This window comes from Eriocheir sinensis, chromosome 12 (assembly GCF_024679095.1).
Source record: "Eriocheir sinensis breed Jianghai 21 chromosome 12, ASM2467909v1, whole genome shotgun sequence".
NCBI lineage: Eukaryota > Metazoa > Arthropoda > Malacostraca > Decapoda > Varunidae > Eriocheir > Eriocheir sinensis.
This window is the reverse complement of record NC_066520.1, coordinates 11,649,477-11,667,208: the sequence shown is the minus strand read 5'-3', so window position 1 is coordinate 11,667,208 and position 17,732 is coordinate 11,649,477. Positions and strand designations below refer to the sequence as shown.

The 17,732-nt window shown below is 48.9% G+C and overlaps 1 protein-coding gene and 1 long non-coding RNA gene across 5 annotated transcripts in view; both read left to right on the top strand.

The window, feature by feature from the left end:
• Positions 1 to 2,764, top strand: part of LOC126997406 (optomotor-blind protein-like) — a 403,474-nt gene extending 400,710 nt beyond the window's left edge. For 3 of the 4 annotated variants that reach the window (XM_050858475.1, XM_050858472.1, XM_050858473.1), the window contains 2 exons: positions 288 to 487; positions 626 to 2,764. In XM_050858475.1, the coding sequence (XP_050714432.1) occupies positions 288 to 487; positions 626 to 1,596 (1,171 nt within the window). In that variant the 3' untranslated portion in view covers positions 1,597 to 2,764. The remainder of the gene's footprint in view (positions 1 to 287; positions 488 to 625) is intronic. The other variant, XM_050858474.1, reaches the window with a different exon arrangement.
• Positions 2,765 to 4,777: 2,013 nt separating this feature from the next.
• The window catches only part of LOC126997404 (uncharacterized), a 74,888-nt gene continuing 61,933 nt past the window's right edge, over positions 4,778 to 17,732 (top strand). Inside the window, exons 1-2 of the long non-coding RNA XR_007752090.1 lie at positions 4,778 to 5,263; positions 17,250 to 17,411. This is a non-coding gene — a long non-coding RNA (uncharacterized LOC126997404). The remainder of the gene's footprint in view (positions 5,264 to 17,249; positions 17,412 to 17,732) is intronic.

Below are 17,732 nucleotides of genomic sequence, written 5' to 3'. Positions count from 1 at the left end.
GCGAGGCGGCCCGGGAGGTGATAATGAGGAGGCGCGAGGGGCGGCGGGAGGCGGGCCAAGAAGAATAAAGAGGAAGTAGGAGGGTGGCGAGGGAAGCAAAAAGATGTCCTGAAGATTATGAAAAAAAGAGGAAAGAGATTCTGTACCTTATTACGTTTCATTTTACTTCTACATACTTTTCTTAGTGTTCCATAAGCTTCCAAGGGCATGAACTCCAACGATTATATGATTATTGTTTTCCACATATTTGCAATATACCAATGCAGATTTTGGACTTAAATATGCAGTTCTTCTTTCTGCAGGAATGTGGTGATGAGCCGGACTTCAGAGGAGCAGAAAATCGATCACCAGATCGCGCTGCCAAACATCCGCAACTACCCAGACAACTCCGCGCCCATGGAATCCGAGAACCACAAGGACGACGACGATGATGACGAGCGCCTGGACGTGGTCGGCACGACGGACTCGCACAGCGACGCGGCTCACGGTGAGTTATGACCCGAGCCGGGCAGAGGGACGTCTGGGGATGACATTTATTTGTTTTGTCTGATATAATGCTGAGCCCTCCAGCATGACAAGTGTGGAAAAGGCGGCCTCAAAAACATGTTTTCTCTCCCCCCTCCAGAGCTGATGGACTCGGACGTGTCGGGGGAGGAGACCAACAACAACGCCGCAGACGAATCTGGTCGTGACTCCGTCAAGCGGAAGAGCGATCTAGATTCCGACATGGACGATCCGAGCTCGCTTTCCGTGCTGAAGAAAGTGGCGCCGGAGAAGGATGAGCCCTCAGGTTCCGGCGGGTCTGACCCCACCCCCAATATTAGCGTTGGTCCGCCCTTCCAGCCGCCACACCTGCTACCCTACCTGTACCCTCATGGGCTGTACCCCGGAGCGGCGCAGAGCCTGGCGGGGCTGCACGGCCTCATGCTGCCCGGGTCCTCGGGTGCAGGGCTCAGCCCACCTTCCCTACAGCTACCACTTCTGGGGTCCGGATCTGGGGCTCCTCCACATGGGTCCTCGCCGCTCTCCCCACCCACCTCACTGCCGGTGGCCCACAACCTGCTTCTCGCCCACAACCTGTTGGCGGGTGCAGGACACCACCTGCTGGGCTCCCACACCTACCAGGGGTTGGCGGGGCTGGCGGTGTCCTCGGCGGGCGGCAGTGGATGTGGCGGCAGCAGCTCCCTCAGCGCCGCACCACCCACATCTTCCTCCCCGGCCGCCCCCTCCCCACTCCTGCCTGACCGCCTCAAACCGCCTCGCTTCACGCCCTACCTAGCCTCCTCCACCGCGGCCTCCCTCTCTTCCATGTTGTCCTCATCCCTGTCGTCGTCATTCGCGTCGTCCTGCCTCACGCCCACGCTCTCATCCTCCCTGCTGGGCGAGACAACACTCGGAGGCTCCTCAGCATTCCAGGCGGTGAGCCCCAAGGCGGGGTCGCGGCTAGAAGAGGGTGTGCGTCGCACCGCCGCCCACTCCGTCTCTGCCGCCCACGCCGCCTCCGTCGCCTCCGAGCTGAAATCAATCGAAAAAATGGTTAATGGTCTCGATCGACGTCCGGACTTACCAGATTCACTTAAAATGGCCGACAAATGAGGGCGGGCCCCCGGGGCTGCTTCAGGTCACCTACACACCCGCTTGGTGGCCGTGAACGCCCTTTGCGGCGGTTCCGTCTGTTCCTCTAATCCACTCTAGCCCCCCTCCCCCCCGCCGGCTCGCGGGACACACACTAACCACTCGGGAGCCGTCGGTGCCAAGTGTTTTTCCAGGAGCAGACGGGAGTTGCCGACGTCCCCAGGCTAACCTCAGGTCAACTAAGAAGTGTTAGAAAAAACCCCGGGAATGCCCAGGGCCGGCGGGTCACCGGGGGCGCCGACCCGCTTAGACTAACGCCACCAGTGCAAACATGACGCGGGACGCCTCCAGACGTGCACAAAACCCAGATCCGCGCTGCGTGAAGGTCGGCAGTGACCGTGTGCTGCACGTGTATATAGTCCGTAAAGCTACTTGATAGTAGAGCGTATACCAAAGAGCGGACCGACACCAGCTGTTTGCGGGTGCATATGTGTACGTGTGCGCGTGTGTAAACCATCTTGATTCCATGAGATGTAAAGGACAACATGGAGGCTCGGCAGCGCTCTTTTTTTTCATAGGAATCCAAAAAGCGGTGCAAACTTGCATGTGTGGCGAGGTCGTGTGAGGCTGAGGTGGAGGACAGGGCCGCGGACCCTCGGAGCGGCGGCTCCTGTCCCGCCTCGCCGCCGGTGACGTGGCGGCCTCAACAGGACCTGAGGAACTAACCGGTAACAGATAATAAAACAAATGAAGTGAACTCTATTTAAGGCAGTTTCCAGCGGCCGCCAGAGACGGTCGGTGTCACGGAAATATTATGGTGCTTTGTTTTCTCTGGGTGTCTTCTTGTTTTCATTTTAGTAGAGTGTGGTGACTGCGACGGGAGGCCGCGTGTGATGCCGCCCCGCGTGCCACGACTTGCTCCTCCGGGACAGGCCTGGCACTCCGGGCGTACTACACACACACACACACACACACACACACACACACACACACACACACACACAGTACCATCACTACAGCACCACCACCACTGCCGCTGCCACCGTCAGTTACCGTGATACACTATATCACATCTAACGGCACATCACAGCATAAAAAATCACAATACAAACCGATAGTATACAGCTTAACACAACATATTAAATAAAACACACACACACACACACACACACACACACACACACACACACACACACACACACACACACAGTGTCACACAGGCCAAGCAATGAGTGTAGGACAGGATCATTCATACTACTACTAAGCTTTGCCGAACTAAAGCTCAGTGGATAGCAAGTTAGACTCACACTCGAACATAATATTTTCTCACAGTGGAAAATGATGCGAGTGAGAGGAAAGACTGAGTGCATACGAGAGACTGAGAGAATGGTTCTTTATTTCCCAGAATATTTTGTCTCATCATTGGTGTGTGTCTGGCCACCAGGACCCTCGCATTATCGTAGTGCTCCCCGTGGCGGCGGGCGGCGGCGGGCGGGGCGCCAGGCCTCGCTGGGCCTCGAAACCCCTCAACAGCCTACTCCCTCTCCTGTTTTATTTTTTTCCTGCCTTGAACACCATGTTGTTTTTTCCTTGTTCATACGCAGCCCCATAAACCTCCTCTCTACAATGACCTTCAAGAACAATAATTTCAATTACTTCACTCTGCTATCACTATGCGGCTCTTCTGCCTCATCATATATATATATATATATATATATATATATATATATATATATATATATATATATATATATATATATATATATATATATATATATATATATATATATATATATATATATATATATACACACACACACACACACACACACACACACACACACACACACACATTGTGGTGATGCTCCGTGAGTTTTGATATGGTACAAAAATCTACATATAATCCCGGTGTTACACCTCCTCCCCCCCTGCCCCGCCCCGCCACAGCCCGCCGCCCGCACCCCACCAGCAGCGTCCCCCTCCCGCCCCTCCCGTCATTCTCGCGCCACAACCCGCGTCTTGTCGGCCACAAAACTCTTGTTTTATAGAATTTTTTCCCCTTCACTTTGCACGAAGGTCGACTGACGGCTGTACCTGAATGACACGCGGCTGGAGGCAGTGGCCGCTGCTGCCCCCCCTCGCCCCCCATAGGCTCCCCCATTGGTCACAGACCCTCACTAACCCCTCTCCCCCATCGGATGCCCCCGTCCCCTCCCCCAAGACCCCCGGAGACTCTGTAGCCCCGGTGCCCCAGCAGGAGTGGCAACCATAAACCAGTTCCACGTTTTCTTCTAAACAAATACGTGTTATTTTTTTCTCATAGGATATCATATTTTTGTTTGTTATTTTAATTTTATTCCATTTCGCTACTCACATAGGTCTTTACGTCATCCACACGTCATCACTGCGTCATTATCACAGAGAGAGAGAGAGAGAGAGAGAGAGAGAGAGAGAGAGAGAGAGAGAGAGAGAGAGAGAGAGAGAGAGAGAGAGAGACCGTTTGTGTGTACGTGCTTAGGCATAGGAACAACACCAATATGAGGAGATATATGCTTTCCTGACCCATTGCTTCATCTCATGCCATGTATATTCACTCTCACCCCTCATGTCTCCCATCACCTGGTCATGGCGTCACGTGTGTCTCAGTGGATAGCGCCGTCACGCCCAACGAGGGCCGGCCGGGCAGGGGCGCCGCGGTCTCATTCACCACCAGAAAAGAATAATAATTAATAATAAATGAGTTACCGCACCTCAGATATTACCAATTGGAAAGTTCTGCCATTGGTTCTCGACGACCGAAACTCATGTCAGTGCTTCGCGCCGGAAGGCAGAGGCGCTTGACCTGTGTGTTCGGCCCCCAAGCACTGGACGGCAGCCTGACGCAGAGCTCGGGTGTTCTCGGCCGGGGCACGTCGGTGGTACAGACCGTGAGAATAGCTCTGGATAATATTAATTGATAGTTACGTGTATTTATTTGGTTATTCTGATGTAAATAACAATTATGTTCTGGTCATGTCTGTATTGTATGAAAATATACTCTTTTTGAAGAAACCTGCCTGTAATTTCTTTTCAGACCTTTCCAATGTATGTGTTACAAGGGAGGCTGGGAGGAGGCGTGCACCTGTATTAATAAATGTTTGGGGTCACGCAGTGCCTTCCTCGGCTGTCTCCCGGGCCTGCACTGGGAAGGGAGGGCTGCCAGATGCCGCTAGACACTTGCACCATTATGACCTTTTTTTTTTAACAATGGTGATGCACTTACATTCAAAATTATTTGTGACATAGTCTAAGTGATATTTTGATAACCATAGTGTATTAATGAAAATACAAATGCGTTAGCTGTCAACCAAAGACAATTTTAATCATCGATGGCAACTCTGCAGCAGGTGCATTTAATTTGTTGGTCAGCAAACGTTTTTAAATACCCAAGATCCTTTAATACTGTGTCGTTTACTTGACCCTCCTAGATACTACATGGACAGTGACCAACAACACCATGGAAGGGAGTCATATAGATCAGTATATTCTAAGTTTAATCACCATGTAGTGTACAGTTATGAGTTCCAATACTTCGTGCCAGTCACTCGGCAGGAGACAAGCACCGGGCAGGGTCCCGCGGTGCATCGGGACCGCCTGCATGCAGCCAAGGCGTCATCAGTGCAGCGGCTCTCCTCTCCAGGTGGACAAGGTAATAAGGGTTGTATGTGCCTGTGTGGCGTCAGGAGGGGGCTGGGCGGCTGGGCGGGGGCATTCGGTCAGCATGTGAAAGGTTGTGGAGACACTCTTCGCCATTATTTAAAAGCGTAGGATTCGAACCAGTATCGGAACCCATCCACACGCTATGCATGGCGGCCTCGGCATTGCTGGGAAGCCACGTGATGCTGGGCTGACACCAAAACCGAAGGGATGTTATCCCACGAATTAATATTTCCGTGGCAGTGGGGATGACGCCTCGCTCTGCAGCCAGTGGTGGTCGGCGGGGAGGTGGAATCAGGGCCCGCCTCTGCTGGCCGCTGTCAAAGGGACAGAAAAAACATCAAGCCTCTTTACTCGCCACCCGAACAGCAGAATGTAAAGTGCACTAATTCTGCTGGTTTCCTTTGTTGAATAAATCACATTCATATCTGGTGCAAAAATAACTTATTTAAGATATATATGATAGTGCTCTCTCTCTCTCTCTCTCTCTCTCTCTCTCTCTCTCTCTCTCTCTCTCTCTCTCTCTCTCTCTCTCTCTCTCTCTCTCCATGATGGCGACAGGGTAGGTTTTAGCGGCATCATACGCTTACATTCCACGGTAGCTCTCCAATGCGATGGCTATGGGCTTGGTGCAGCAGTCTAGTTGTGTTCAGTGCCTTGGGGTCCGTCATATTCTGGCATTCCCTTAGGAAATGTGAGGTGACTCGTCCCAGACTCAGGGTGTGTCCACGTGGTATGTAGCCTTCTCCGAGTATGTGGTGAGTTGGTGGGTGGGTGTGAGTGCATGGAAGACAGTAGGGGTAAGTGGAGATCGCTAGTCAAGAGTTGAGTGTTGTTATGAACCACCAATAAGAGATCTCCTTAAAATCATTGGCTGCTACGATGCTAGACTACTTGTATGGTTATATTGAAGCTATTGTGTCCTGAAGTGGTTATGAGGGACGAAATCTTGATCAGTTAGTGTGTGTGTGTGTGTGTGTTTTAATTCCGAATTAGTTGTTTGGATACGGGACCATAAACATAACTACATAATTGATATCTGACTATTGGATAATTACCTTACGAGAGAGAGAGAGAGAGAGAGAGAGAGAGAGAGAGTGTACGTGGAGAGGAAAGACGCTTATAGAATTACGGAATAGAAGAACCAAGACAAGCCAGGGTAAGGCAGAGCACGGAAGAGTTTGGGAGACTATTGAAAAGTTTGGAAGCTGCCACAAAGAGCGTCCGAAAAGGAGCAGAGCCAAGAGAGAGAGAGAGAGAGAGAGAGAGAGAGAGGTAATCTACTAGTAATGTAACACCAATATCCCTGAAGGTGGATACATCAATAAATCATAAATAACTGGAAAATTATGTGTTCTGGAGGTACCAAAATATGAGCGAACAGGGAGCCATAGGGAAAAAGAAGACTGAAGGAAGAACACGTGGAAGATCAGGAGGAGGAGGAGGAGGAAAAGGAGGAGGAGGAGGAGGGAGGCGTAGTCTGAATGAGGCGCCTGGAACCTTATTTTTCCGCTAGTTCATTTACCGTTTAATGCGCAATTTACATCGAAGATCAGCCACGCCGCATCTCGACTACCGCGGCGCCTCAGCCTCACCGACCCGCAATTTGGCCTCGTTAAAGAGCTATGAAAGTTAAGCGAGACGGGCATTACTCCTGCGATTTATTCCTTTAGAGAAACTGATTAGATGATGAGCGAAGTTAGGTGTGCATTCTTTTCATCCACATCCTTCCCTCCCTCTCTCCCTTTCTCCCCTTCCTTCCTTCCCTTCCACTCTCCCTCCCCTTCCTCTCTCCCTCCCCTTTCCTACCTACTTTATTTTGCTTCCCTCTTTTATCCAATTCCTTCCTCTCCCATCCCTCTTCCTTCCCCCTTCCTTCCTTCCTTCCCTTCCATTCTCCCTCCCCTCTCCTACCCACTTTGTTTTGTACCCCTCTTTTATCCAATCCCTTCCTCTCCCATCCCTCTTCCTTCCCCCTTCCTCTCTCCCTCCCCTACCTTCCCTTTCTCCCCACTTCGTTTCAAGCCACTCCTTTCTTTATTTCCCCTTTCTTCCCCTCCCCCATTTCCTTGCCACACTGTTTTGTTCCTCTTTCTTATTCTTTCCTTCCCTTCTTCCCCTCCTTCTTTCCTCCCCACTCCGTTTCTTACCCCTTCTTTATTCCGTCCCTTCCTTTACTCCCTCCCTTTCTTCCTCCGCTTTTATTTCCTCCATTTCTTCCCCTCTCCCCTTTCCTTCCCATTTTGTTTTGTGCCTCTCCTTTATTCCCTATCTTCCTCTTCTCCCCCTTCCTTCCTTCCCACTTCGTTTTGTACCCTTGCTATATTCCCTCCCTTTCTTCCTCTCTCCCCTTTCCTTCCTCTTTCGTTTTGCACCCCTCCTTTATTCCCTCCCTCCCTTTATCCCTCCTCTTCCTTTCCTACTCGTTCCGTACCACTCACTCCCTTATTTCATCCTCCTTAATTCCTTGCCAACCATTCTCTTCCATCATTCCTTCTCTTCCTTGCTCCTCCTCCTCCTCCTCCTCCTCCTCCTCCCTTCAGCTTGGGTTTTCGTCCTTATACCGTTTCCTTTCTGGCCTTTTCCGTCTTCCTCCTCGCTTCCTTTTTATCCTCCTCCGCTGTATACATTTCCACTTATTTTCTTTCCTCGTCCTCCTCCACCGCCCATTTGCTTTGGCCTTTCCTCCCTCTTGACCACCTCCGTTAAATTCCTCCTCCGTCCTGTCCTTACCGGTATGGCAATTTTCCTCCCTTTAGTATAGCGTTCTTTCCCTCTCTCTTCTGGTCTTTTTGCTTCCGCCTCTTCTTAACTCGTTTTCTATCGTTTTTCTTCGTGTTTATCGATTCGTGCTCTCCATTCATTCCCGACATCAGCTCTCTGTCGCTTGGAACTCTTTGTTTTCGTCTTTAGGATAGTTTACCATTCTCTTCCTTAATTTCGCTTCGTTGTCGTCGTTTTCTATTTCGCAGGCGTTTCTCTTGCTGTCTTCTTTCACCTCGTATCTCTTCCTCTTCGTCCTCCTTCTGTTCCCTCACCTCCTCCTCCTCCTCCTCCTCCTCCTCCTCCTCCTCCTCCTCCCGGTCGTCCTTCTTTACTTTCTCCCCAGCGCTTCTTTTAGACTCTTGAAAATAACCGGATGTTCTTATAATTTACTTCGGCCAGAGCGGAGACGGGGCGAGGGTTGGTCAGCCAGCAGTTTTTTTTCTTTCCTTTTACGTCTCCAAATTAGCTTCTTTCCGCGTCGGTTCGTCCCTCCATCGGGCGGCGCCTCGCGGGGACTTGAATGTTGCGCCTCTCCTGAAGAATGTTGGTGTAGGAGAGGAGGAGGATAGAGCGGTGGAATAGAAGGACTGAAAGGACGGTAACACTGAAATTGGGGATGGAATAAAAGATGAGAAAAAATAAAAAGCTAGTCAGTGGATAGATAGTAGTTAGAACGGATGTGTTGATAGGTGTTGGTACAGATATATAGAGAAGAAAGTAAGAAACATAAGGAGGAGAAAGAAGGATGTTTTGATAAATACAAATTCATCATCTTATAAAAAAAACTTTTCACATTATTGGATATTACTTTCAATATCTCTTAGAATTTATTAATCAGATGCCAAAGAACAACATGAACCAGTTTGAGAGGATTATCTAATGTCATGTACAGCTTGCTTGAGGGTTGGTTCACTCGTCAACCTTTGCGTGTGTTTATGACTGAATTTGCTGCCCACATGTCTATCTCAACCCCCCTCGTCTCGAATACCAGCTACTTAACTATACAATATAATTTTTACTTTCTTTCAGTTATCTATATCTTTATGTATGTTCTTCACTTACACCGTCTGGGTTTCACGTTTCCTTCCTTTTTACTTTCCGCCCTCTTTCCTTGTGAGTGTTTTTTTTCCCCTCGACACAGTTTCCTCTTCCGTTTACTCCATCATCTGTGGCAAATTTCCCCTGATCCTTACTTCCTCATCTTCCCTTCCGTCGCTCCCCTCCCTCTCAGGTCGCCAGTAGATCATTTCCCCTCGTCCCATCCCCGGAGGTCGCCACGGGTCACGGGGGAGATACACGGGGGTTTGTGCAGCGCGGCAACCCTGGGAAAACGGGCTCAGGGGGGCGTGGCGTGGCGTGGCTGGGTCATCACATGTTCCCTCTTGTGTTGGCGTCCGTGTTTCGTCTGCGATCGAGAGACTTATAGGTCGGTATTCTCAGACGCTTCCTTCTCTCGCATCAACTATTTCCTCAGGCCGATAAGGAGATTAATCGGGTTGTAATGAGTCTTTCTTTCACGTCGACGGTACAGAAGAAGGGTCAAACTACTACCAGGGGCATTAATCTACCCATGGAAATGCCCACAATTCCTAAGAAAGTATTGTTAAATGTGTGTGCTTGGGCGCCGAAATGTTTAAGAATATGACCTTAACTGCCATGGTGGTGGAAGAAGTTATAGCAGTGGCAGTAGTAGAGAGGGTAGTGACAGCGGCAACAGTTGTCGTCCACGGTGTAGGTGGTGGCTGGAGGGATGAGTACAGTCGCCCTGGTACACACACACACACACACACACACATTAAGGGGTCGTTAGCTACACTCACTCCGCGGATCACGTGACGGGTCGTCCGCGCGGCCTAACAAGCCGCCGCCGCCCTACATCACTAACAGCCCCGCCACTTAAGTTATTGGCATGTGAGCTGCCCTCCCCTCTCCTTCCCCCCCCCCCCCCACCCCGCCACCCACGAGCCGGAAGTGCTGTCAGTTCCTAGGCCCACCCTTGCTTCTCTTCGTCCCGGGCTGAGTCGACACCCAACGTATCACAAATAGATTCGAAATTGACTTCTCTTTTGGCCACTCATATATACTTTCTTCATAGGAGCAATAATTAGTGGGCTCTTTTTATTTATTCAGTTTGGGCTCTTTATTTATTTATTCCCTTGAGCTACTTCCTCTACTGTGAAAAAAAAGATTAAATAGGCAGATCCGGGTGTCGGCACTGCTGTCCTCCGCAGGCTGGTGTTAGGGCGCGGCCTTCACTCCTGGCAGAAAGTGTGTGGGCGTGACGTAATATGTGGGTTTATTAGCCTGGCTGTGTTTACTTACTTGTAATACATAGGTAGGGAGCTTCTCTCATATCGCCACGTCTCAAATTATTAAATTGAACTTTATATTCATTTATGTCTGTCCTAGTTTGTATATGAAAACCCTTTGAAACCCACCCACCCACCCACACGTAACAGCAACAACAACAGCAGCAGTAACAGCTAGAACCCCTATTTATAAATGTGTGTCGTATGTGGCGCAACAAACATACAAAACGTTCCGTCAAGTGCAGGATTGTGAATGAAAAAGGACATTAAATTTTGCGCTTAAACAGGCAGAAAATGGAACGCTGACACCGTGATTGCTGAATATTGTCCAAAGTGGCTTCCCTCCCCGCCGCGGCACATTGACCGGGGCAGAAAACTGGCACGCGATGAGACGCCCTTTGTGTTGCCCTGAATAGACGGTTCAAGTTCCCATCACAGTGTTGCATATGAGGAAGGTGATGAGCAAAGGGGTGTCAAAACAGTGTTGAATCTTCACACCTAACTGACGGCTTCAAAACTGGCTTCACGACATCAATTAATTGCAACGAGGTAGAGAACGTGACAGACAAATCCTCAATGGGACAAATTAAATAAGTAAAGCCAACTGTTTAAGCGGCACAGGTTACAGCGACACGGTGCCATTTGGAATATAGATTACACCTGTGAATTTCTAAAGATCTTTAATGTTGTAGAAGGATTTAACAAAGAAAGACTGTGATGGCTAACCTGCAGCTTTTTACCAATGGGACAAAACACTCCTTACAAACATCCATTCAGTCCTAACCAATCACATGCTATACACACTAACTGAGTTCATCCATTCTTACTATCAACTCTTCACCATCCTGACCGTGGCTATAGCGTAGACCATTTCCCGCCCATATCTACACGGTATTAGGTAACGGGTTGGGCACGGGAAGGGGAAGGAGGCGTAGAGGTCAGTCCGGGTCAGGTGGTCAGACAGGTGCCGTGACCGTCCACCCTGAATGACCCCTGACTGACCCCATCGTACTTCCTCCTCCTCGATGTCTTTCCTTCTTTTCCTTCCTTCGCCCCATCTTTCACTTCTGCTGTCCTATACATCCTGCTGAGCTTTACCGCCCCCTCCCTTCCTTTTTTTTCTTTTCTTTTTTTTACAGCAGAGGAGACAGTGCAAGGGCGTAAAAAGAAAAGAAAACAATAATGAAAAAAAAAGCCCGCTACTTACACCTCCTATCCACCCTCACACCTACCTAGCCTCCCCCCCATCCACCTTCTCCCTGGTTCTACGGTCTTCATATCCTCCCTGACCTACCTCACGCCTTCCTCTCCCCTACCACCTCCACATGCTGAGTTCCCCTCCTAACTCTCCCCTAGCCACCTCCTTCCTCCCTTTTTTTATACTTCCCTTAGTCCATCCACCCTCACTGTTTAGCCTTACTTATGCTCCCTGACCTACCACACGGCTGCCTCTTCTCTCTTACCTCTATGTTCTCCCTGTCACCCCTCCATTTCTCCCTAACTTTCTCCTTTTCCTTCCTCCTTTTCTCCCCGTAGTTACACCACCCTCACCCTTCAAAGTACCACCTCCCTTCCCTCCCCAGCATCCCTTCCCTCCCCTCTACGTATATCTCCCCATAATTCCCCTTACTGGTCTTTCACGGGCTGGTCAAGAGGTCAAAGATCGTGGGTTAAACGGCACCTTCTTGACCCTATTTTGACCACTGGAGGGAGAGGATATGGGAGGGGTGTGGGAGGTAGGTGGAGGGAGGCAGGGAAGGGGTGATGAATGTGTGGAGGTTCGGAGGACAGGGAGAGTTGTATGTATTTATAGTAAGGTATACATGTTTTTATTATTAGTAGTGGTATTAGTGACGTCATTATTTTCGTTATTTTCTTGTTTGTATTTGTTGGTTCCTTGTTTCATCTCATTACACATTCCATCGCAATTCTTAGTAAAATTAAGAAAGGTGTATTTTTTTTTTGGTGTTAATTTCTTACCTGCATTATACTGTTTCTTTGCGCCCTATTTTTTTTTATCTTTGTTTCCCTTCGCCGTCGCAATTTCCGTTTTCTTTCCTCGGGCTGGGTAACATCTTCCGAGTAATTTTTTTTTTCTTTTTCAAGCCTCTGCCTTAATCCCGCCTTTCTTTATCCAGGATTCTCTTCTTTTCCTCTTTGGCCCTTTTCTATGGTCCTCGTCTACGCTTCGCTGCCTTTTTCCTTGTCCTCCTCCTCCTTGTCCTCCTCTGCCTCTTCCTCTTCCTTCCCCTCGCAGTCAAGCCCAATACACCTCACCCCCCCACCTCTCTCTCTCTCTCTCTCTCTCTCTCTCTCTCTCTCTCTCTCTCTCTCTCTCTCTCTCTCTCTCTCTCTCTCTCTCTCTCTCTCTCTCTCTCTCTCTCTCTCTCTCTCTCTCTCTCTCTCTCTCTCTCTCTCTCTGCATTCTGGTCAAACTGAGAATGTCACAAACGACCTGCTTTGCTCTCCGTTATGGGGCTTCTTTACCAGGTATCTCTCTCTCCCTCTCCCTCCCTCCCTCCCTCCCTCTTTCCCTCCCCCTTTACCTCTCTCAGCTCCTCCATCTCTCGTAATCCCTTCTTTTCTAACCTATCCCACTCCCTTATACACTTGGTCAACCTTCCTTTCACGTGTCCTCCCTCCAAACTCTTCAAGATCTCATATTTTTCCTTCGTCTTTTCCTTACGCGTCCGCCACTTCTGTCGCATCCTCCATCAGCCTTTCTGTCTGTCGATCCATACTGGAGTTCTTTTTCACTCCATCGTTAAACGTGACTTCTTCGTCTCGTTTTTCCGACACTTTAAAATGTTCCCATCTATATATTTGCATGATTCACCGAGTTTGATTTCTTTCACAATTTTCTTTCGTTTATTTTCAGTATCCTGGTGTTTTTTTTCATATATAACGCTGAAGGGGTCCATCGTTTGAGTGATTTCCGTCCCCTGAGGCGATACATAGGTATGCACCCATAGGTATTAATCGCGTTAAAGGTGATGAATGGCGTACAGTGGATTATGACGTGGGCGTTGGAGAGCCGCATACCACCTGGCTTCGTTAGCCGTCGTCGGTTTTGGTTAACGAAAAACTCCATCGCAGTTCATAGTTCGTGGGGTCCAGTTCATTTTTTTTCGATCTTGTGTTTATATATAACCAGAAATAATCAGTGTTTTAAAAAGATAAATGTTAAGGGAAAACTTTAGAAGGGTTAAGCCGTGTGGTGGCGCGTCGGGTGCAGCGCGCGGCTATAGATGTTGAGGTTATGGAGAAACGACGCCGGGGAGGGCAGGGGGGGCCAAGAGGGGAAGGGGGAAGAGGGGAGGGGGGGGCGACAGACAGCAGGTATTAACAAAGAAGCATTTTGGTATAATCACCCCCAGAGGATGGCAATTAAGGGCAATTAGCGACGGTAACTGCTGTAAATAGGCGCAAAGCTCACTACTCGGGGGTGTTTGGGGCGAGGGCGCGGGGGTCACGCGCCCCTGACCCTCGCGGCGGGACGGGATGATTTAGTGTGTGTGTGTGTGTGTGTGTGTGTGTGTGTGTGTGTGTGTGTGTGTGTGTGTCTGTCTGTCTGTCTGTCTGTCTGTCTGTGTCTGTCTGTCTGTCTGTGTCTGTCTGTCTGTCTGTCTGTCTGTCTGTCTGTGTGTGTGTGTGTGTGTGTTTGTGTGTGTGTGTGTAGTTTCAGCGTGCCTGTCTTTACTCTGAGGGTGTGTGTGTTCTTACGTGCATATTTACATAAATAAATAAACATGTAAGAATCAGTACAACTCTATATCTCTGTGGCAAAAGAATATTCAAGTAAATACAGAGGCACTGACGCGTATTAGAGACTGAATAGCTAAATAGTTTTTGTGCAGAGTTCCGTGGCGGCGGTGTTGGTTGTGGCATTGGTTGTGGTGTTCCTCAGTGTTAAAACCCCTATGCAATTGAAAGAGCGGGAACGACGGGATTCCTTCAAGAGGCGAGAGGGCAGGGAAGCAGCACGTGGACAGGAGTTGAGTCAGCAAGCGCCGTGTGGGGCTGACCATGCCATTAAAACTACATGCTACTGTTGTCTGAATTTTTGTGGTCGTGGGCGTCGGGTAGCTGTGGGTGTGGGTAAGTAAACAGGCCCTTGGGAAGTTAAGAGGAGGAGGAGGAGGAGGAGGAGGAGGAGGAGGAGGAGGAGAAGAAGAGAAAGGAGATGGTGGTAAAGGAACGTGAAAGAAGAGAAGTGGGCGATGGGCGAGGTAAGGAAAACAATGAAATAAAAAAAAGTCGCCGGAGGTATTTAAAAACGGTCGAGTTGTAGACAGAATCAAACATCTCAGGAGGCAGAGAGAAAAAGAGGAGGAAAAGAAGAAAAGGAGAACGTAAGACCAAACCAGAGAAGACAATGGCAGCAGCAGGCAACACCACAGGCGAGTCAGGGTGCCGCCCGGTGGTAGGGGACGGAAGGTGGCACTAAATTAAATTGAACGGGAGTGAGGCAGCAGAGAGGGAGGGGGAGGAGCGGATGGTGGTCTGGTGGGGGGCAGGGATGTTACCCGGACAGGGCGCACGTGAGGAGGATGTGCAAGGAACGGATAGAAAGGTCAGCGAGGGAAGTTTGAGAAGTGAGCCTATGAAGAAGTAGAGAAAAAAAGCGCCGGAAAAAAAAGCAAAGAAAAACGTATACATATGTATGGGTGTAAACAGGAGTCCGTGGCGGCCCATAAAACATGTCCAGGTGTAAACAGCAGCACTTCACGACACCTGCTGTGACCGCCAGGCCGCAGGTGCCCCGCTCTGCCGTCCCCGCTACCTGGAAGAGGAGATAGTAACTTTATGAACGATGTGCGCTCTCTCTCTCTCTCTCTCTCTCTGTTTCTCTCTATCTCTCTCTCTCTCTCTCTCTCTCTCTCTCTCTCTCTATCTCTCTCTCTCTCTCTCTCTCTCTCTCTCTCTCTCTCTCTCTCTCTCTCTCTCTCTCTCTCTCTCTCTCTCTCTCTCTCTCTCTCTCTCTCTCTCTCTCTCTCTCTCTCTCTCTCTCTCTCTCTCTCTCTCTCTCTCTCTCTCTCTCTCTCTCTCTCTCTCTCGCTACCCAAAATCTACATAACACCTCCGAATGTACGTTTTTTCTTCTTCCTCGCATACCATTCCCACGCACTTTCCTCCCACTTCTTATTTCACAAAACTCGCCACCCCTACCATCACCCCCTCCCCCACCCTCACCGCCACTATCGTCACCCGCCCCCACCACCTCTCCCCCCTGGCCGCCCCTAGTCTCCCCGGGCACACGCTGGCGGCCCGGGACACTGCCCACCCAGGGTCCCACAATGCCCTGCCCACATATCAGTGTCGCCGCTCGCCCACCGCCTCTCGAGAGCACAATGGCCCGCCCGATGCACATTCCTCGCCCATTTCGAAACTGTAGCCGCCGTGGTGTCGCGGGTGTTTATGAGGTGGACAGAAGGGCGTCTCATTCCCTACCTGGAGAAGGTGACCACGGCGGGGCAGGTAAAACAACGCCGCCAGGTATAAAATTACGGGTCTGTCCTACCTGTCTGTTTTGTTTGGCTTACCTGTGGCTCTGATCACTGCTGTCTGCCCCTACCCCCCACCCCCCCTACGTGCCCCCCCTCCCCCGTGTGTGTGTGTGTGTGTGTGTGTGTGTGTGTGTGTGTGTGTGTGTGTGTGTGTGTGTGTGTGTGTGTGTGTGTTTGTGGTGTTTTGTAATGGTCAGCTCTTTAGTTCTTTAATCTTTAAAATCTTTATATCCCCAATTTTCTCTCTCTCTCTCTCTCTCTCTCTCTCTCTCTCTCTCTCTCTCTCTCTCTCTCTCTCTCTCTCTCTCTCTCTCTCTCTCTCTCTCTCTCTCTCTCTCTCTCTCTCTCTCTCTCTCTCTCTCTCTCTCTCTCTCTCTCTCTGTGTGTGCGCGCGTGCGTGCGTGCGTGCGTGCGTGTGTGTGTGTGTGTGTGTGTGTGTGTGTGTGTGTGTGTGTGTGTGTGTGTGTGTGTGTGTCAACATTCCATGACATCCCACCCCTCGACAGACTTAAGTCCTGTTGAAGTGTTATCAGAATGTTTTGGTGTAATAATACAAAATTATATGCCTTCGCACATGATTGGTTGTATCTTTATCACGTTTATCGGTGCTTTCTTGCATTAAAATCACATAGAAAAGAAAGGCTAATGAGCGGACATCATGCTTTTGAAAATTAACTGAATATATTGATAATAAAAACGAAAGTAAAACTAAAAATAAACTAAATAAAAACTAAACTAAAACTAAAAATAAACTAAATAAAAGTGAAAATAAAATTAAAAATAAACTAAATAAAAATTTAAATAAAATTAAAAATAAACTAAATAAAAATGAAAATAAAAACGAAACTCAAAGAAAAAAAGGAATACTTAACAGGATTTCGTTTTATTATTTGCGCATCACCGGAACAACTCTGTCTTAGCGCCGCTGGTTTGGCATGAATTGCTGTTACAGTTTATGTGATTTAATTTTTGCGTTTTATTATTTATCATTTTCTTTATAATTTTATCATCTATCCTTTCTCATTTATGTATCATTTGTCTATCATCATCTATCAATAGTCATCATTTAATCATTTTTCCTTTATCATTTAATCAATTATAATTGTAAAAAAATCATATTTTTCATTGTAAATCATTGTTTATCATTTTTACATCTTTGTCCATCATTTTATCATTAATCATTATCATTTATCATTATTATTTATCATTTTATCATTTATGCAATTCATTTTATTACGTTTACATTATCGTAATAACGCTTCCTTAACGCTGCACCTGGGACCCGCAAAACTTTGGGATAATATGCTTAGTAAGTTAAATATATATTTCTTCGCAAATGACAAATGAACGTCATTGCCTCTTATCGAGAGATGATCTTTGAGTCTTTGGGCTTCAGCTTGTCGCAAGGCACCACTGCCACACGTATCCCCCCCCTCCCTACTTGGCCGGGCCGCCGCACCTGTCCGGCCGCTGCCCCGCCCTGGCCGCCGCGGCGTGTTAGGGGCGGAGGACAGCGCTGCGGCCTCGTAAATGTCACCAGCTCGCGCTTCAGACCGAGGTGAGGAAGAGGGAAGAAGGAAAGGAGGGAGGGTGTGGAGGGAGGTATACGTAGGGAGAAGGGAGCAATTGTTGGAAAGGGAAGGAGAAAGAAGGCAGCAGAAATGTGGAACAGGTGTTCAAGATAGGTGTGTGTGTGTGTGTGTGTGTGTGTGTGTGTGTGTATGTTTAAGTGCTGACAGACAGAGGCAAGGCGAGGGCAGGGGTGTAAGTGTGGAAGCTACATAGAGGAGTAATTATGGCAAAGTCAGTGTTTCTCGGAGCCCCCACTCCTGCCGACGAGGCGCTGAGGCTGACCTACATTACTCGCCTCAGCTGAGGG